The sequence below is a fragment of the Pavona decussata genome, unplaced genomic scaffold, assembly GCF_977016875.1.
Source record: "Pavona decussata unplaced genomic scaffold, jaPavDecu1.1 SCAFFOLD_367, whole genome shotgun sequence".
In the NCBI taxonomy this organism is placed as follows: Eukaryota; Metazoa; Cnidaria; class Anthozoa; order Scleractinia; family Agariciidae; genus Pavona; species Pavona decussata.
Window position 1 is genome coordinate 187,150 of NW_028145743.1, and position 21,457 is coordinate 208,606.

Here is a 21,457-nt window from a genome sequence, read left to right on the forward strand (position 1 = left end):
TCCAAACTGATCATCACTGATAATAACTTACAATGTTATTCTCTGATAGATCAGTGAATCGGATAGTAAACGGAATGTTGCTCAGCAACTTAACTAAAGTCAATCGTAACGTGCGTGCTTTTAAAAATGAAATCTTCGTAAATCAATTACTGATCGGAATCGTCTGAGTGACGAAACTGTACGGTACCGATAGAAGTCCTTGAATGTATATCGCTTTATGGAGAGCAGTAAAAAAAAAGTATAATTAATCTTGCTTAAAGTTTTTAATTATGAAAAAAAGAAGAATACAGATTTATTTCTTAAATTCCAGACGTACGAGTTTATCGAAACTGTGCATAGTTAATATGGCGTTAAATGTGAGTTGCGAATATTTCGATCCAGTAAAGTGCAGCTTTCTGAGTTTCATCGATAGCAACGAATTATTAGGCAACGCTTAACTTTTATTTTTCATCAGTACAAATTGCTTAGAAATATGTTAAAATATTGAACAGTTGTAACCATAAGTTAATTATGGGACATTTATAGCTTATTCACTAAAAGTCTGTTTAATGTTACGAAATTAAAGACGTTTTTTTGTGCATGAAAGATGATTGTCGTCAATCATATCTGTTTAATAGCTGGGTGCAAGCAAAGACTCCAAAATGTATTGTTGGGAAACTTGCAAATCGCTCCAGTTTTTTAACGGGTTATTCGGTTTTTATAACTTTAATTATAAATCTTATCACATGTAATGCTTCTACACCATTCTCAATGATAGCTATATTTAACCTAATATTTAATAACCTCAAATGTTGGCCAATGCTTTGCCGAAAGCGGATGATACAATGACGCGAATGACGCGGAAATTTAATGTCGCACAGTAAAACAATAGCCATGCACGCCACCTGTTATCAACAAAATAGTTTCCATTCAGATGAATATTCAAATTTATCATCCAACGCGGCCCTTGACTCTTTTTCCCCTACATTTCTATTCCAGGTGCTTAAAATAAGAAAACTAGCCACGAAACACCTGAATTTTTTATTTACCAGTCGCATTTTCATCGCCAAAGCAAGGCTTCAGATCCCGGGAAAAAATAGGTGAGTGAGCACTACTCTGGAAGTTTTTCCTAAGATTTATATGCTAAACTAGATTATGTACACGTATTTGTCTTCAGTCAGATTTGGCCACAATGGAACCTGCAACTGCGTCATTGTGTTCTAAATATAGACTGCAAGAGTCCCTTTCTGGATAGTCGAGAGGTCGCGCGAAATAGCCGAGCGCGAAAAAACTGGAGCAAACGAGCGGGGGGGGGGGGGGGGGGGAAGGGAGGGGGGCTTGGTCTTCTCGTTTATTTCTCCTCGCTCCAGACTCGCTGCGCTTTGAGCGCACCCTCTCGACAGACCAGTAAGGGACTGCTTGCAATCTATTCTAAATAGCACACACGGAGCTAACATTTTAGCTCACTTGACCAGTGCAGTGGCTAGTAACAGGTGAAATGTCACTTATGAAAGCCAAACTTTCACAAACCAGGGTGTCACTAAATATATTTGTTTTATGAAAAGGGGAGGGAGGGAGAGAGGTCAGACATTTTTTATTTGATGTGTGATAATTATTAAGAAAAATGTTACAATGTTGTTCAACTTTGTATTGAGTGTTCTTCACACAAAGCCTCACAGGAGTACGCGTGGTTACCCGCTGCACTTGATTGCAGTTCTTGGCTCCACCAACCTCACAGTCATGCATGCACCTCCCCCATGCTCATCTATCTCTTGTTGATGAGTATAACTGTAAAGTGTGTGGGACTTTGACCACCTTTGAAACTTATGGCTCGCAACAAAACTGAAAGACTTTTAATTTTAATGTATGTACAGTGTACATGTACTGTGTCTCAGTTGCATCATTCATCTGATAAAAAAATAGACCAATATAGACATTGCAACATTCAAAAAGTGTCATGTTACTCGTATGTTCTATGACAATTTGCAAATCCCTATTAGATGTAGAAGGGCTCATTTGAAGGTTTAAAAGTTTGCTAAGGTCATTATTAGACACACTGTACAACTTCAGTCTGTTATCCAGATTTTAAAGAAAAGAATAATTCTTAGAACAAATATCTTGTGGAAGACATATACAGTATTTGCCATCAAAATCTGCCAGATTTGGAATAAGTCACAGCAGTCTACACTATGTCCAAAATGCCAGAATTTAAATGTAATTTTAGCTGTGTTTCATTACATGTACATCAGAAACTGCAATATGAAAAGGTCTACCGTATCAATCCCATGAGATTTCGCTCTTCATTCTATAGCTGGAATTATCACAGCCAAACGTCAGCACAAAAACACTTTGACATAGAAATTCTCCAACGCATTACTTCCACTGGAATCAAAACCTCACCAATCGTTACTCGCTTCAACCCTGTCATTAGCTTTTCCATGCATTCATTGTAAATACCATTGCAAGCCTGAAAGTCAATTCTTTAAATATCCTTTCATTTTTTATCATCAAAGAAGAATTACATGTATATTCAAACTTGTGTGCATCCTGGTACCGTTATTTCAGTGTCAAAGTTCGACACCAGTTTTCACCCTGGTAAACTCTTTTAGTTGAGAACTCACAAAATGAAAAAGAAAAAAAGGTTTTAAATGTTAAAGAAAATCAATAAGCGGCATTCAAGGGAAACTTCACACATTAGTTATCATGTCATCCAAATTCAAATTCTCACACCTATTTTAATTCACCACGATCAACATGTACTGTATTTTCAAAACATCAAAATCGAAAACTGAAAGTATACGAAAGTGCATTCCAACAACATTCAACTGCTCTATTTCAAATATAACGTTAGCTATTACGAATCGTAATCATCCGCGTGGTACAAATGACTTGCATCTCACAAATATTTTTGCACCTTTTTCAATCTATCGAGTGCACGATCTTCTTTACTGGAACGTATTACCGACATGAAATAACTAAAACAAGTGACACGCTAGGCCTAAAATAAGTAAATATTCGTCACACTGTTGTTACTTACAAAGGTTGGCGGATGTTCGACGATCTTTATTATCTCGTCAAACCATTTTCGGCTGTGCTTCTCGAAAGGTTGTGATCTCGGCGAACAGTTAGTTCTACCGCTTCTATCGGGCTCTCTCCGCCCGCAAAATACTCAAAAAGGGCAAGTAGCTTCTTTTTCTTTTTCTTATCTCATCAAACACCAGATGCAAAGTGCTGAATGATGCTTATATCCAACTTTTCAGCATCCATTTCCTATCTTTATATACCTTCCCCCACCTTTCGCCTCCCAATTTAACTCTAATACCTAGGTTGGCAGCAGTTTTTCTCTCCGAAAAAAACTGGGTTTCACAGGCATCGCTAAGAACTCTGGGTATTACCTTAAATACTTCCTCCTTCCTCGATTTTCGCGCCACTTCCAGTCACTACCCGAGTCTTTTACTTGTTCCGGATCTTTCCCAGCCTATAACTACTCAAACATGTGAAAGAACAATTGATAACGATTTTTTTTTATTTCCTAGGAGAACAGCATTTGATCAAAGAAATGAAAAAGAAAATTTGTTACTTTCAATACTCCAACTAACATCATTTCTGCAATTTTGGTCCATGTACTTAGCCTATATTATACTGTCTGCCTCAGCGCCTGGGTATTCATGAGGTACATGGATTAGTGTAGTATTCATTACATGTCAATAGCTACTAACTATGGTGCAGAATTGTGCAGATCATTTAGTAGCAATAAGTACAGTGTACATGTACTATATTAATAATGATTTATTACAGTGATTTATAATATTATTCTGAATTTATAATTAACCCACAGGCTGATGACATGGTTCGCTATTCTTTGAAAAGTTGTGGAAAGAAAGACTTGGCAGACAAAGGCAAGTGTGAGTGGGATGATGGCATCCGCAGTGGTCTTGATAGGGAGTACCCTGATTGGAAGGACCCTAGTAAAACTTACATGATTCCAGAGTCTTTCCCACACAGGGCAAACAATCAGAAAGGCCTACATGCAGAGGAAAAGGTGTACAATCTTCTTCAACAGCTAGGAAATAAAAATACTGAGACAATGTTTGTTGTCCACTCATTTGATTTCAGTCAGCACATTCCTGGCTATGGAAGAAAACGATCATGGGTTATGGGGGAATCTGACTTCATTATTGTTCATAAAACTCATGGCCCAATATTTATACAAGTAAAAGGAACAGATAGTGGCAACAAATACAAAGAAGCAGAAGAGCAGCTTCGCAAGGACAAACTTGCACTGGAAATTTTTATAAAAAAACTACCAGCAGATGGAAATGTTTCGAAAAGAAAGGCGTCAGAGATGTTTAAAAACTTTCCCGGTTTTGTAGCAATGCCCAATTGTCGACGAGGCCAGTCAGTTTCGGCACGAGAAAATGTCCTTTACCAGGAGGACTGTTCAAGTCTTGAAGCATTTACAGAATGGTGGACTGACAAAATTAGTGGTGCAGAACACCCAGCTTTTTCTGACGAAATCTTTGAGTTGCTTGTTATGAGGTGAGTTCTTAATTTTTTGCACATGTTGTTCTACAGGGTCATTTACGTGTATATTCTTTGCATTGCAGGTTTAAATTCTTAGTAAGAATAACAGTCACATGATTGTGCTTCTTTCATACTGATTTATAAACAAAACTGCTTGTAAAATTTCATTAAGCTCAGATCCAGAGTAGCTGATTATCCCAATTAAGAACTATTTCAGACCAATTCATATCCAAACAAATCAGCAATTATTTAGAATTATTGATGCAAAAATATTGCATTATAGTACCTTGAACTTCATGTGGAAGGTGCTTGACGCTTGACAAAAAACTGCTGGATAATTTTAGTAGGCTTTGATTTCGAAAAAGCTTCTCTCAGAATTTCGAGACTGTTAATATTGAATTTGTAAGAGCAATAAAAATGGTAGGTTACTGTCTTAGTATTTGAGATAAAATGCAAAGACTGAAATAAGGCCTTTCTTGTGGAGCTGACCTGTTGCCATGGTAGCAGCTATGACGTCAGAAATAGCCTTTAAGGTAACCCTTTTACCCCTAATGTCAAAGAACAAATTCTCCTTAATGCTGTATCTTGCCGGCACTATTTGATTAGTTTATTTTAACAATGAATGCACTCAGAAGTCTTAAATTTCAGCATGTTCGGCAATGCGCTAGGCTGGACGGAGTTTACTCGTAGCACGAGTAAAGCTCGAGCCCGAGTCAAGTTGGAGTCACGAGCCAAGTTAAGTTCGAGTCAGGCTCTCTCTTTTTTTTTTTCTTCTTATGTCTTCTGGTTGTTATTCTCCTTTATATAATGATGTGCCAGTAATAACCGAAAAAAAAAACAAAAACAACTTCCAGGTTTGCAACATTTTCCGTTTTTGATCGCTAGAGCCATTACCACTGTGATTCGCTGCTACTGTGGAAAGATATATGACACCCATTAGATTAAGACCTGTAGCTGCATACACTTGAAGCAAAGATCCACGATGACTCAAGTGCCATCTTCTTGCGTCAACAGGACACCCAGGATAACATAGATTAGTATATTCTCAGCTCCGACTATTGCATTTCTAGCTCTCTAATTGGCTCAAAAACTCCGACTATGAGCCATTAGTCAGAGTTTTACCTAATATGGAAAATAGTGCGCCAAGTCTAAAAATTTTCCGCACGAAGTTTTTAACTTCAGCTCTCCATAATGACCGATACTGCCGATTAGAGAGCTAGAAATGCAATAGTCGGAGCTGAGAATATACTAATTAACAATTATTCCATTCGACCTTGTTGGATATGAAGTGATCATAACCAACTCGCGCTACGCGCTCGTTGGTTATTTATCACTTCATATCCAACGCGGTCTCATGGAATAATTGTTAAATAGAATCCATACTCTTCGCGGGCAAAATGTAGATGGCCATGGAAATTTTTTATTTATTTTTATAATACGTGAGTTTCACAAGGCATAATGACTGAAGCTTTAGTCACCAAAGGCACCGGACAAACACTTTCAGGAAAATTATAGACGGGGAGGATGAATGAGGAGAGATAAACTAACAACCGAGTTAGGAACCGAGTTGGGAACCGAGTTAGGAACCGAGTTAGGAACCGAGTTAGGAACCGAGTTGGGAACCGAGTTAGGAACCGAGTTGGGAACCGAGTAAGTAGTTAGCAAGCGAGTTAAACAAACTTTGGGCGATTTGGTTATTGATTTGAGACAAGTTTTTGGCTTTGTTGTTGTTGTTGTTGTTGTTGATTTTCAAAGTAAATCGTCTTTGTATTAGCCTAGCATCAGTTCCGATCAGCACTTTACCTCTAAACTAGGGGTTTCGCCTGGTTAGAAATAGAATCATTATGCCTTATTTGAAGTTGAACCAAGAATTTTGATGTCAGTCAGGTTATAGTCGGGATGACCACTCATTGCTCAACAACTTTTTTGTAATAACTTTGTTTTAATCGATCTAACAATGAATCAATGAAGCAGTTTACAAAGAAACTTAAACCATGTTTTTCTAAGACTAAAGTTCAAATGTGAACGAGAGGGGCACGAGAAAGAGTGGAAAAGATATTGCGAGTCCCGAAAAGAAAAGGACCGCTACGCAGGCTATGTGTAGCCTTTGTTGGCGTTTTCATCAACTCCCGCTCCTCTCTCCTCTCATTTGCTCCTTTTCGCACACCATTAGGTTTCGCGCGCCCCACGCTGTCGCAGAAAGAACGGTTTGCTGAATTCAAAGGAAACAAGCAAGTCATTAAGCGATTTAACGCTATTATGTACTTGAAATCTATTTCGTGGCAAATCTCGGACATCGAAATTAATTTTAAGTCATGCAATGGTCTCAACCGCAGGTTTTCACAGGCTCATGATGTCGGGAAAGATCGAGTGGTCAAATACATAGTTGTTTATCGCCACTTTTAAAAGAGCCGATCAAAAAAGTATTGCCAAAACGAGCAATTCGAACGCGATTTGGATGATTTTTGGCCGAGATATTGTAGAGCGAAGGTCTTTGATTTTAGCTGCAAATAATTTATTGTATTTTATCGTGTTTTGGACCCCAAGAAAACACAACAGCTACGAACTCTTGAGAGAGATCCTGTGGTGTGCCTTTAAAAGCTTGACTTCGATAGATTGAAAATCGCAGTGAACAAATATGAAGGCGAGATACGAGCGTTCCTGGAAAGTTGGTTATGCTGTTTTCAGCCTTCGGCCATACTGTCCTGTCGGCGATAAATTACTCTAATCCGTTTTTATCTCCAAAACGTACGCTGTTTTAAAATCGGTTTCGATCTACCTGAAAATTGCTGTGTTTTTGAACCACATTGATGACTTTCAGGAATGAACCTGGTAAAATCAAACAATTGCATGGAAGTGTGGCCAGCTGAGGTGAAAGACGGCGACTTAAGGTATTTACCACATAACTAGCAGGTTTAGTGAGCTACAGGAGAGCTAAAATCACAGTCTAAAAATGTACGTTGTTTCGCTCTGGCGTAGATATAATATTCATACAGTGGGATTATGGACACTTTCTACTGATGGATTCCGACCTGGCAACTGTTACAGGTACGCAAGAAGTTTTTCTCTCCCCAGATGAAAGAAAAAGCCAATCGGCACATATATATCTAATCGATATATGGGTTCCTAACTCGGCTCCCAACTCGGTTCCTTACTCGGTTCCTAACTCGGTTCCTAACTCGGTTCCTAACTCGGTTCCCAACTCGGTTCCTAACTCGAAAGATAGGTATCCTCGAATGAGGACTGCTGTTAATTTGCTACCGACAAAGTCTCGCGCGATTGCGTTGACCGCTAATATCTCGTTCGCTTTTTATAAATGCTTCGAACATGCAGTTGGAACATCATTATGAAAGGAAGAATCACAATCACAGCCTTTGATCAAGACAAAAACAAAGCAAAAGGAAAAAGAAAATGGAAGACACGGTACCTGTCTCGTACTTGACTCGTGCAACAAGCAAACTCTGCACAGCAAACATGTTTTAGAAGTGATTGTTACATTCCGCGAAAAAACCGCAATCTTGTAGTTTAGCTCGCTTCATTGAGTTTGAAGTTTGATTAAAAAGAATTGGTGTAGCATATGAAAAATTTAAGCATGTTTTAATTGAATCACAACAACACGAACAGATGTGTTTTAAAAATACTAGGAAGAAACGCGCCGAAACAGATTTATCAAACACTCACTGCCGTTGATTTGATTTACTTCAACTTTCGACCTAACTAAGAAAAGACTACATGCAGAGCCATACGAAAAGCGCTTTTGTTCTCTCTTTATATTGTTTGAGGTTCGAAAAATTAATCGTTTCCTCGAAATCTGCCATCGAGATCCTCGAAAATTTCTTCGAGCGTCTATATATAACTCAATACTCGAAACTTGAGCCTCGAACCTCGATACTCGATCCTCAATAGCTTCGAGGATCGTGGATCGAGTTTCGAGTTGAGACTATCAACTTACATTTGCAAGGTACTGTAACAAGAACCCTGGCAGAATAATGTAAATTATTATCAGCAAAAGAATGCAGTCCCACCCATTTTGAGAAATGTAAAAACCTTCCCAAGAGAACCCACTTCCTCTCATTTCGAGTAAGCATTCCAAAAGGAGAATGTATGATGTCTAATGATCCACTGGCTGTTAGCTGTCTCTTGACTACCACTGTGGGGCAACAGCTGCTAGGAGCTGCTCTTCATTTTCACACCATGCATTTTTTATTTGTTGGTTTTGCAAGAATTATATTCATGAACATTTTCTCACTTTTTGGAGACAAATAGATTTTGAGAACCGAGATTATGCTTAACTGTTAAATAGTTTTTGAAAGGTCAGGTTCTGGAATTTCATGAATAATTTATGATTAACATTCATTTGATTTATTTTTTTTTAATTGCCTTCTTTATAAGTATCGACATAACCATCATTTTGAGTTGTTTTGCCATTCTTCTTAATAAATACAGCACATGTCTAACCAAATAAATGAAGATCGCCTTTCAAATCTAACTGCAGATATGTTGGTTCAGTCATGGTTAGTCCTTGTCTTCCCTCCCAAGTGAACATCGATGAAACATACGACTTTCTGAAGTTCAACACCAGGGAGCAGTTAAACGTACTGCTAGATTCCTCGTCACAGAAGTGGATCATTGGGCCAGCAGGTAGCGGAAAAACCTCTCTGCTACTAGAAAAAGTCACCTTGTTAGCTGAGAAGATTCTCATCAGCTCTCTGAAAGAGAAAATTCTTGTTGTTTGTTACAATAAGCCTTTGTCTGTGATGTTCATTACATTTTTTGAGAGTATCCTCAGAGACCTGTTGAAAGAGAATGAACTAAGTTCAGTTGTTGATGTCAAGACATTTGACAAACTCCTTACAGACATTAATGGGTCATTTAACATAAATGATGGTGAGAAAGGTGTCATCAAGGCATTAGACAATCTTCAACAGTGCACATCTTCTGAGAGAACGTCCTATGAGCATATTTTTGTGGATGAAGGGCAAGATCTGTATGGTGCTCAATGGGAAATTCTTCTAAAAATGCTTCACAAAAGCTCACCCAACAATACTGCTGCTGAAGATGATGACTTTGAACCCAGGTATTTTTGGGTTTTTTATGACTCAAACCAGCACCTACACCTAACAAAAGAGCAGATTGCCCCACATTCTGCAAGCCTCAGAAATAGTGCAAGGCTGCACCAAGTGCTCAGGAACACAAAGCGCATTTTTCTGCAGTTTAACAAATATTTTAGACCTATTGTTGAACCCTCCGATCCTGCCAGACCTGTAGGAGTCTACCACAGGAGAGATGGCTTGAAGATTGAATGGGATGATGGAGCTGAGGAATTATCATGTGTAGTCAAACACCTTAATTTCTTGAAAGAAAAAAGGTGTGCAAAATAATGACATTTGCATACTTGTTAGGGATGTAGGCGAGAGAGACAAACTCATGTCGGATCTTGCAAAACTTGGAGTTGTGAGTCAGAATGCAGAGAAACTTTGGAAAGAACATGGCAATAACAAAGTGGTTATTGAGAGTATAAGAAGGTTCAAAGGACTAGAATCCAAAGTTGTGATTCTGCCCAATCCTCCTTTTTGCCATGATTCTAGTGACAACAGCAAAACAAGAGAGCTTTTGTACACTACAGTTTCACGCAGTAACTGCTACCTCATTGTAATAACCACAAAAGAGGGTAGTGAAGCTCTACAGTCGACAGAAGGTCTCATTGACACAAGTACAAGCTGCAGAGATGGGCTAAATGTCTCATATTCTGCTCATCCTGTTTCATCGGGGCAGTATGGCGAAGGGGAAGAAGTCACTTCCCAAGAGCTTCCAGAAGCTAGACCAACTTATCAGGATGTTTACAATGAGCTAAAGGAGATGGTGGGAGCTGATGTTGGAGGCCGGCTTCTAGAGCCAGGAGATAATAACATTGAGGATTCGGTTCGTTTCTGGGCACATGCACATCTCCTTCCATCAGTGTCGCAAAATCTGCAATTGTGTCCAGAGTACAAAGATGTTGGTCAGTCAGCCCTCAATATGATTGTAGCACTCTTGGAATACCATATCTTTCGTCTACGCAAATTTGGAGACTGCACATCTTATTGCAACAAAGTGGGAAACATGAAGCTTGAAATTGATGCATCTTCAGACAGTGGAGTGGTAAATGAGCACTTGGCAGGGGCCCTTACAGAACAGTAATGCCATATGTGCTAGGTACACAGTAAGTACACAGTAGTTATTCATTTAATTTTTTTTATTATAGTGACGAGAAGTGATAAATTTAAATGAAACAAAATATTTGTGAGGATATAGTTATTTCTGGTGTTTCATATATCTGGGGAAGGTTTAGAAAGCATTTTGTCTTTCACTAATTAATTTAAAAACAAAAGGTTATTTAAACATTAATTTTTTTGTTCACCCTGAAAAATCAGTCGGGGGTTGGTCATTTTGTTTTGCTGAGATATCAAAGAGAACTGTCCAAACTTTCCCATTTTTACTTGCACTGTGGATATTTTTCCTGCTTGTCTTAAGGCAAGGTTTTTCCTTTTTTTTTTCTTTTGCAGGGTTGGGGTTAGTCTGAAATGTCAGCCGTCTCCTCCCCCTAACCCACAGGGGGCGCGGGAGAGAGAGACGTCTGAATTCCGAGCGTTATAATGTCGTCCGTTGACGTCACGTACTTTTGCGAATATGGTAGGTAGTTTTTGATTGGTTCTTCCCTAATTGAAATAGATAACCATTTCTTATTGGTCGAACTAGTGAAAACAGATACAAGATGCAAGATTGGATATCCATGCACGTGGGTTCTGGGAGCAACGACGATCGGCATTCTTTGATGTAAGGGTTTGCCACCCCAATGCTGAATCGTATAAGGACCTGGAGCCGCAACAGATCTATCGTATGCATGAGAATGAGAAAAAGCGCCTGTACTCAAGGAGAGTTCTCGACATTGAGCATGGAACATTTACACCTTTGGTCTTCACTACAACCGGCGGAATGGGCAATGAATGCTTGAGATACCATAGTCGATTAGCGGAGCTGATTGCTATCAAGAAAGGGGAGTAATATGCTAAAACCATGTCATGGATCAGGAGCCGAATATCATTTGCACTGTTAAGATCTGCACTCGTCTGTCTTAGAGGCTCTAGGACACTACGAAGAATGCAACGTGACATCAAGAACGCGGACATTGACATTGAAACTGCAGAAGGGGCCATTTGAGAGATGCGTATTTTGTTTATTTATTTATTATTTTTCTTTTTATCAAGTAGACCGATTTTAAAATGCCGAATTTAATTTTTTTTTAAAAACTTCATGACATTTGTTCTTTTTTTCTTTTTCTTTACAAAAACATTGTTGCTTAAAAATATTATCTTTTTTTTAATCGAAAAGAAATGTGAATAGGTTTTTTAATAGCTCTTTTTTTATATACTTTTAACTTGTAAATAGCAATTTGTGTGGAATATTTTAATAAATTATTATTATTATTAGTGAAAACAGATATTCCATTTCGGCGGCGAATATAAAGTGTTGACAGGCCAGACACAACTCGTAAGTTCCTGGTGTGAAAAGTGACTTCTCGTTTAACGACGTCTTTAATGTGGTTTTGCTCTCGCGAGTATATCTCTTAAAGATTTTCCTTTTTGGAATAGATGAGTGGGAGGCTCTTTCAATATTTCTCGAGCCGGGTGGTAAGTTGTGAAGATGGGAATAATTTTATTTCGCACTTTTTCGTTTTGTTGTAAAGCCGACTTCCGTTCAGTGAATTAATCTCAGAGGTTATTGTGTTGATAGCCTCTTGCCTGAAGGCGCGTTTTGAAGTTGGTGGTATTGCAAAATAAAATTTCACTGAGTAGTTGGTTCTCAGAAGTCTCAGCGATTCTACAATCATGCGGGAATCCTTGACATTCCCACGCACTTTTTAAAAACCTACAGAGACCTGCCAGTACACATTTTTCTTCCTGCCTCCCACCGGGGTCAGAAAAGGACTAATAAAAAATGAAGCCCTGAGACTTCTTCGAAACACCTCCTCTGCAAAATCATTCTATTACAACATCATCCACTTCAAAACGCATTTTTGGGCTAGAGGCTACCCTTACAATCTCATTGAAAAAATAAGCTCTGATTTTCGCTGAACGGAGGTCGGGTTTTCAACAAAACGATAAAGTGCGAAACAAAATTCTTTCTTTTGTCACAACTTACCACCTGGCGTTGCCTAACATCAAAAACATCTTGAGGAGCAAATGACTTTTAATTCAAAACCAACCATTGCTTCGAGAAATATTCTGAAGGACCTACTCTTATTTCATACAAAAAAAAAACAGTCCAAAAAAGCAAAACCATAACGAGAAATCACATTTCATACCACCATACCACGTTAATAGGAGTCGTGTCTGGCCATAGCCTGTCAACACTTTATTTACTAATAACATTTATCGGAACATTTTTCAATTCATCTTCGGTGGAAAATGAAGTGCGATCCCGTTCATACATTCTTGATGCTTCGTCTTCAACTTTTACGGCTTACAAAACGCACACAACCTCCTACATTATGCATGCTGCAATGCTTCCATGCGCTTCCATGACTAGTGGCCGCCATTTGGTTTCAAAGGTTTTTATTTATGCAAATTTGCATAAATTACTGTGTGACGTCAACGGACGACATTATAACGCTTGGAATTCAGACGTCTCTCTCTCCCGCGCCCCCTGTGGGTTAGGGAGAGGAGACGGCTGACATTTCAGACTAGGTTGGGGTGGGTGGGTTGGTTGATTGTGGGGGAGTGGGAGTATTCTTGGTTCATAACTAGTTTATCATTATGTAACTTTTATGGAAGGTTTGCAACAGTCAGTTGCATGCAATTAAAGTAATCCATCCTATTTAATATTTTCTTGCAAGTGTTGGCGAGCCAGCACACTATTCTTTACAATACTTATACAGTGTAGAAAATACTAGTGGAAAAAATTCAAAGTTTAACACTTACTTATTATCTGGGATATCCACACCTGTAATGACGTCGCTTTATATTGCACGTGGAAAGAAGCTGACAATACCTGACAGAGTTCCAGTTGATTCACACATGCATACAATAATTATTCTTCGCCCGTTGAGGCAGATCATTCACAGTATTCATCATCCATTAAGGCAATAAATTTGACCGTTGATTTAAAATCTCTACTCATTGAAGTAAATAGTTTGACCCTTGAGTCATACTGTTCTTTGTCCATTGAGGCCTACATAGCAGGTGTAATTGAGGAGGGGGAGAGGGAGCGATAAAAAGTAAGGGAAGAAAGGGGAGACTGGGGAGTCTCTCCTTTCTTTTCTCACTTTTTCCTGCTCCCCTCATCCTTCCCCGATTACACCTACTATGCAGGCCAGGGTTATGATAGCACGAGAATGAAAATTGTCGAATGAAATGAAACAACAGGAATGAAAACAAGTTTGCGCAATTTCTGCACCTTTATTCCCATTTTACAGTTGTGTGCATTTTGACCTGGGGCCCGTTTCTCGAAAGTCCCGGTAACTTACCGGGCCCGATAAGTATATTTTTAAATGTTATTTCGCCGTTTACACAGTGATTAAAGACATGGTACTTGGCCAATGTTTTCACAGAATTATAAGATTTTAAAATTTAGTGTTCAAAGCTAAGAAATATTGACTTCTGTAAAGAAACTTTTATCACCAAAATCACTTATCCGGCCCAGTAAGTTACCATGACTTTCGAGAAACGGGCCCCTGGTCGTAATATGAAGCGAGACGGGATACAAACGTGGGTGCTTTACAAAATTTAAATGCGAACTAGTTTGCATAAGAACGAAAATGATTTCAAAGAAAAGTCAACTGTTGCTTAGCCTCCCATGCAGTCGTCTTTAGGGTACTCGTATTAACTTATATTTCCTCCTCCCCACAAACGCCTGCTCAACCAGTCAAAGATCATGTCAGAAAGCACAAAACTAAAATGGGATATTGTTAAAACCGACACAGCGGCAAAATGAGTGCGCATGCCCATCACGCGTGAGGAATCTTACTCCGCAAAATGGCGGCATTTTTAAAATTCCCATTACCTGTTCTCATTTCGCGTGGATAAGCCCAAATCAAAATAGATAAGGTTGTCACTTTCAGGAAAAGTTCCTTCAAACTCCTTCATCACATATCTCATTCAACAAAAAAAATGTGGTAACAGGTGTGAATTTGGCGAATGAAGTGGAGCATTCGTAATCGATTCACGCTTGAATCACAAATCTCCGGATCATGCGAAGGGCACTCATTTTTCTACTGTGTTGTTAAAACCAACAAGTTATCATACCAATTAAGATTCTGTACTCGAAGTTTGCATTCGATAGCAGATATTTACATGTATAAGAACATTGAACGCAATTGAGAGAAATCCAATATGGTGTTGATGCTTACTTTCTGTCCCAGAATGCATTACGTTCGAACCGGAAACTTCTTGGATTGTTTATTGCCAGGTTGACAAACCTACCTTACTTCGAGAGGTCCACGTTGTTCAATATCATATTAGCATGCAAAACAGGCGTGATTTTTTGCGTTTTTCAGTCGAGCGGAGGCAAGCACGAGGCGAGCGTGGAGTGCAAGTCACGCATGATGGGAGGCGCCCCTCCCGTTGTGCATGACTTGCGCTCCACGCTCGCCTCGCGCTTGCCTCTGCTCAACTAAAAGATGCAAAAAATCACACCTGTTCTGCAGGCTAATATCATTTTTGCCCTCAACCCTTCTGTATGAGTAGTTCTCAACTAAATGGTTTATTTTGATTCTTGCAGAAAACAGAAACAACCATGAAATGGTGTCATCTGAGTGGATGCCCTGTCCGTGTTACCTCGTGTAAGGCTGCACCAATTCTTCTTTAGCACAGCAAAATGTAACTAACGGTAGTCACAACCTGTTATAGCAGTAAGTAAAAAAGTTAAATAGTCGTCAGTCACGCAATTTTGTTCTCCAGTAGAGTTGCTTTTAGTTGACTGTCGAAAGTAAATTGCGCGTTTGCTTTGGTTTTGCTCAGTACTACGCTCTGTGATTGGTTGACTAAACTCGTAACAAATTGTTAACCAATGAGAAACAAAACCAGAACCAATTATGGTGACTTGCTCGCACACATTTTCCCGCGCTTAGCGCCGGTTACACATATTTGCTTTAAATTTTTGGTTCATTGCGCTGTTTACATCTGTTGTGATTGGTCGGACTAATAACCTTGGTTTTGGTTTTATGACACTCAATTGAAAACCGCTTTAACAAAAATGGAAAATTGCTTTTTGTAATCGCACAAATGCGTGGGCTAGCATAGTAAGGATCTACATCGATGGTGATTTTTTAAATGGTTCTCTCAACGGAAATCGCATGCCACTTTTGGCAGGAGAGGATTTTTGATTTTATATTGGTTCTCTATTAGGTTAGAATATAGATGCTATGTACTCCCTTTAGAGCAGGAGCGTGCATTTTTCATAGAAGGACAGAGAGAATTGGAGAACAGTGGTATGTTCGTCGCACTAACTTAGTTTAATTTAGAAAACTGCAGCTATTGTCTCCCCTAACCGGCTATTTCAGTAGAATGCCTTATAAATTTGGACAGTTTCCGAAGATGCCTAACACTGTCAAAACTTTATATTGGCTAATTTCCTTCAGGCTTACAAATTCTCGCTCTTCTCACACTAAAGGCTACTGAGATTCACAGGCTAACTCTGAAGTCTCATACACACGAATTGACCCTCTTTCCAATCAATATATGCCCGTGATTGCGATCGCAAAACTATCAATTGAATGTCAAGGCGCTGTTACAGTAGGCAATTTTTCTTGCAACTTGTCTCGCAATTTTGTTGTGACACAAGTTGCACGACTCGTTGCTTAGTGTAGCATGCCCTGAATCGAACATGTCTCGCAACTTTTTTGTTGCCGTAATCGTTGCGAGAAGTAGAAGTCGGTTCTACTTCTCGCATCGGTGACTGCAACAAAAAAGTTGCGAGACATGTTCGATTCAGGGCATGCTACACTAAGCAACGAGTCGTGCAACTTGTGTCAACGGCGCAACGAAATTGGCAGACAAGTTGCAAGGAAAATTGTGTAGTGTAACAGCGCCTTTACTCTCGCAGAGTGGCACGATTTAACCTGAGAGAGAGGTTATATTATTATTTTTTATTTTTTATTTTTATTTATTTTATCATCATCATCATAATCATTATTATTATAATTATTATTATTATTATTTTTTTTTTGGAGTAATCAAAGTAGCCAGAACACTGAGAACAAAAAGCAAAATAGCAGCGAATTGTTTTGTTTTCACACAGTCGAACCTCACTGAATAATCTGTACAAATCTAAGAAACCTACAAATCGCGAGTTATTGGCAACTGAGTAAACTCTTAGTACCTTTCTAGAAGTCTTGAAAGAAAGCACGAATTTGGTTTTCGAGTTGGTGTATGCCCTTGCTATATTCTAAACCGAAGATAAGGTGGTTTTCTATGTTCTCTAAGAAAATGATGCAGTTTGGATTCTAGAAAAGCAGCAAATGCGGCTCATACATTCAGCTGCTTTTCTATACCTCATACGTACATCATTTTCTTAGGGAACATAGAAAACCCATCTTCTATTTGGTGAATGTTGTATAATATATCTACCTGGAGATTTCTTCTTTCTTCTTTCTTCTTTCTTTTATTAACATTCTAAACTTTCTCGGCGCCATATAAAATCCGTGATTCAGATTTTCATCGGCCGTCTTTTAAAAAATTGGGGTAGATATATAAAGAGTGATCGATCATTTATCTTTTTATCTTTTTATAAAAAATGGCGCTATAAATATAAAGGATTGGTATAATACTAATAATGTGCGTAATTTATGCACATCCAGCTTATCATACGACTGGATGAAAAAAGAATGTACTTCCAGAAGTCTCCAATATTTTCCCGATACTTGCAAAATATTTCTTCACGTTTAAAATCACTTACTTTTTAACTGATCTTTGAAAGCCGATCTTTCTTTGGGAGTCTTCAGAGGACGTTATGATATCTTTGGAAACTTTTGGAAATCCGGGGTTGACATTCACATTCATTTTGGGAAAAGATGAGTGACTGGCTTTCCAGTTCTACAATTAGTGTTTTAAATACAATCACTAGTCATAAGTGTTTATTTTGGGCAATTTGATAAGAAATTTATCTAACACTTGGAAATCGTGATTTACTCCCAAGTCAAACTGGGTGCATTACCAGAAACACTGATGTCTAATACTATACCTGAGGTAAATTGATGTTTGTCTCAGTCAAACTGAGAAAGTTAAATGAAATTTAATTAAAATAAAGTCCGAAATCAAATAATACAAAAATTGAAATGTTATGCCTTCAGTCAAACTGAACGAATTATTGATATCACATGGTAGAAATGGAAAGTTAAAGTAATATGCTTCCCTCAGTCAAACTGGGGGATTTAGTACAATAAACTGGTGAAATACAGTGAGAAAAGTAACGTGTCTCTCGGTGAAACTGGCCACAGGTTACATACGATCATAACTCGTTGTCTTAAAGTTAATGTTAATATTATTTATAACAAATGTAGTACAATAGCCTGCGTGTGGTGCGCTATAAAGGGAGGGAGAGGGGAACAGGGCAATCGGGAACGCGCATAACTAAATGTAATGGAGTTTTCGAACCATGCACGCGATAAATCATTTTATTTCTCAGTCAAACTGTTGAACTTCCCATAAAAATGTCTTAAGTCATGGAATATAAGCAATGTTACTCAGTTCGATTAAAATACAACTGCAAGATAGTGACAATTTTAGAAATAATGTATTTTCCATTTCTGTTAGTGCTGTTAATACCAATTAAAAACATGTTAACTGTACGCCTATGTTTCTGGACTTTTTTGTGAACCTTTTGTTTTGGCGAGCCATCGTATCCTGATCTTAAACGGATTGTGAGTCTGAAGCACTTTCTTACATTTCCTACCAATGTTTAGCCAGGTGATATGTCTTGAAGTGGAGCCCACGGCACCTGGTCTGCGTGCAGACGTTCAGTCCTATTTTCTCTTCCCCCCCCCCCCCCCACCACCACCCCCCAAGGGAAAAAAAAACGGAAATTTATATTTGGCGACCAACCGCTGGCAAAGAGCCTGGGGTCTCCGCTGAGTAGTAAATTGGCAGACGCTCTCTGGGCTCGTCACGCATTCCTTCCGTGGGGAAGAAATACGTAACAAGCCCAAAGAATGTCTGTGTAAGAGGCTAGCTAACGGAACTGACCTGATTAAAATACAGTCCGTGAAGTAGCCTCGTTCAAGTAACTCTTAAAAAACAGAGGCGAAGCGCAATACCAAGAAATGTATGGGTTGGTTTTGAAGAAAAGCGAAACAGTTCAGTTGTAAGTAGTTTAAGAGCTGAGTTTGGCGTTCAAGCTAAAGCAATTGCTTGCATTTGACACACAAGAAGCGATTTTCGTGTTAATTGTTATTATTATTATTATTATTATTATTATTATTATTATTATTATCGTTTTATTATTAATTAATTTATTTATTTATTTATTTTGCTTATTTTAACTGTGATTTAAGAGTTTGTTTAGCCGCTGACTTATTTATCTATTTTTTTTTCACCACGACATACACTAGAAAGTTACACTGAATAACAGATTAAGATCTTACATAAGTTTACAGTTAATGTCTCTGATCGCGGTTTTTATCTCCATTCTGCTGGAAAACTTTTCCTTTCGTCTTAATCATTGAGGAAGGGTGAGTGGGAAAAGTGTTCAGTTTTCCTACACATAGCCCTGTCAAATTAAAATCTCATCGATCTAGATCTTTTGCAACTGCATTAGCCGATTTGCTAAAAAGGATTAAGGGGGTTAGTTTCTAAAGAAACTGTGGTGCTGCGTCGGTGGGGAACAACAAAGAATGGTTGGTTTTATCAACAGAGTTGATAATTAACGGTAAATTGGGCACCGTAAAGAGATTCGAGTGCCGACATTTCGAGCGTCGGGCCAACGTCGGCAAGTTTACTGAAGATGTAGTTTGGATGCTTTTTAAAATACAAGCGCGCGCTTATCTGTTTGTGACGCGTTTTACAGACGTTTTATGAATTGAGGATAAAGTTCGATCAACTTGCTTATGAGATTGCATACTATTTAGCCTATTAGGATCAAACTGATGTCATGGGTGTAAACGTTTCCCGTACGGAAGGACGAACCAAAATGAAATACATTAAAGCCGACGATGACGACGAAGGTGGGAATTTCTTGAACGAAAGCTTGCTACAGGACAAAACTAAGAGCCAAACCACACGAAGGGCTAGCAGTTCTTCAAAACGCATTGAACCTGGATTTTTCCAACTAAAATCTGAGAAAGGCAAGACCAGGTGCACATTTGATAGCCTGGACACCATCGATTCCAGGAAATCGGTGCCATTTGCTGTACTGCCAGAAGATTACAGTGAAGCCTCAACAAGCTCTCCAAGCGATGTAAACGAGGATATGAAAAACGTTTACTCTGTTGAAGAAGCATTTGTTACGCGGGAGAAAAGCGGTAAAGTGTTGTTTTTCGATGACCCAATGGATGATTTGGAACAAGACGAGGATTTTGCTGAGAAATGCGTGGAAAATTTGAAAGAGAAAGGCACTACACGCCACTCGAATTGCTTCAACTGGAAAGTGATTTCTTCACACTCTCGCAGTAGAAATAGGAACCCTAACAGAGTGTTACCTCCAGCTACTCAGAAAGAACCTGGCGATGGAAAAGAGGATAGGCTTGAAATATAGCGAGACTTAAACATGGATCTTGTTAGCAATAGATCAGCAAAAGTTCAATAATGACTGAACCTTCTATAGTTTTGTAGGATTTTTTTTTTTTTTGGACAAAAATCAATGTCTATATTCGATCCTTTGACGTAATTTGAACAATTATGTACATTTCTTGAATCCTAAAAGAAATTTACTAAAAAATCCAGCACTGTTCACAGTATGTTGTTGATATTGTTGTTTCCTTTCAGTGAAGTTGCCTACTTTTGTTACTGCGCATACGTGCTACGCATCTCGAAATACTCGAGTTTCCTATGGGTGGTGCCTACTAATACAGGGATGTTTTTGGGCGGTTTAAAAGTATTCGAGAAAGCAGAACCTAGCAAGTGCTCCAGTCCTGGTATCCAAAAAGAAAATTTGGGGAAACCATGCATTTTTCAGAGATAACAAAGCTTCAATTTTGAAAAAAAAAACCCATACATTGCTTTGTATTAAACTGACTTTTTTTTTAAGGTGAATTGTTGCTTCATTATCTCTAAAAAATGCGTGGATAAACCCATTTTTTTTTTAATTTCAATAGCCTTTGCTAAGATTTATTTTCCCCGCATAGTCATAAACTACACAAAATACTTGCTTATTAGTAGGCACCGTCCTTAAGCTTCGTTTAGTTTGGAAACAATTACATGTAATCATGATGGGAGCCGAGGAGTTTAACAACGGTTTCGCACGTTCATTCAATTTATACTGAGAGCAAGCAAAAAAAAAAGGTGATGAAACGGAAAGGGTTAGCTTCCGAAGTTATACCAGTATTGTTCTAGCAGACCCCTACTTGAAAAGGACGCCGCCGAGAGTAAACATACTCGAGGAAGCGAACCAGCTAGGTAAGAGTTCCTTCCCCTTTCTAATTCTCCCTCGCTGCAGCCTTTGGACCAAGAAAGTAAATCGAACAGTACAGTAGCCGTAAAAATGACCTTAGTGATAAAACGGGAAAAGAGAAAAGAGGGTTTCTGACTACAGCTTGCTGGGTGGCTCACAACATTTCCAAAACTTTCCATCACTTACACTTTGACCGAAAAATACTACAACTATTTATCACTTGGTACCATTTTAAAGTACCCTTCTACCTCTTTCGAAACATAACCAGGTGCAAAACCTATGATATGAAAACCAGTTTTATTTTTTTCATGCAATGATATTAATTTTCATTCGAATGGTTTCGAACGAGCTTTCGTTTCCAAAAAGAGACAAA

General features: G+C 38.6%; 2 protein-coding genes across 2 annotated transcripts in view; both read left to right on the forward strand.

The window, feature by feature from the left end:
- LOC146452489 (uncharacterized) overlaps positions 1–20,431 on the forward strand; it is a 44,448-nt gene extending 24,017 nt beyond the window's left edge. The window contains exon 2 of the mRNA XM_085097786.1: positions 20,307–20,431. The gene's annotated coding sequence lies outside the window, so the exon portion shown is untranslated. The remainder of the gene's footprint in view (positions 1–20,306) is intronic.
- Positions 991–18,328, forward strand: LOC146452491 (uncharacterized). Its single transcript, XM_085097806.1, has 4 exons — positions 991–1,079; positions 3,818–4,518; positions 8,999–10,705; positions 15,262–18,328. Exons 2-3 carry the CDS (start codon positions 3,827–3,829, stop codon positions 9,882–9,884), a joined length of 1,578 nt encoding a protein of 525 aa, XP_084953932.1. The 5' UTR covers positions 991–1,079; positions 3,818–3,826; the 3' UTR covers positions 9,885–10,705; positions 15,262–18,328.
- Positions 20,432–21,457: the final 1,026 nt, after the last annotated feature.

What these genes read in the sequence shown, in the direction of transcription:
- LOC146452491 (XM_085097806.1), top strand. Translation starts at nt 3,827, where the DNA reads ATGGTTCGCTATTCTTTGAAAAGTTGTGGAAAGAAAGACTTGGCAGAC. An exon ending in TTTGAGTTGCTTGTTATGAG is followed by an intron (nt 4,519 to 8,998) that starts GTGAGTTCTTAA and finishes ATCTAACTGCAG; the next exon opens with ATATGTTGGTTCAGTCATGG.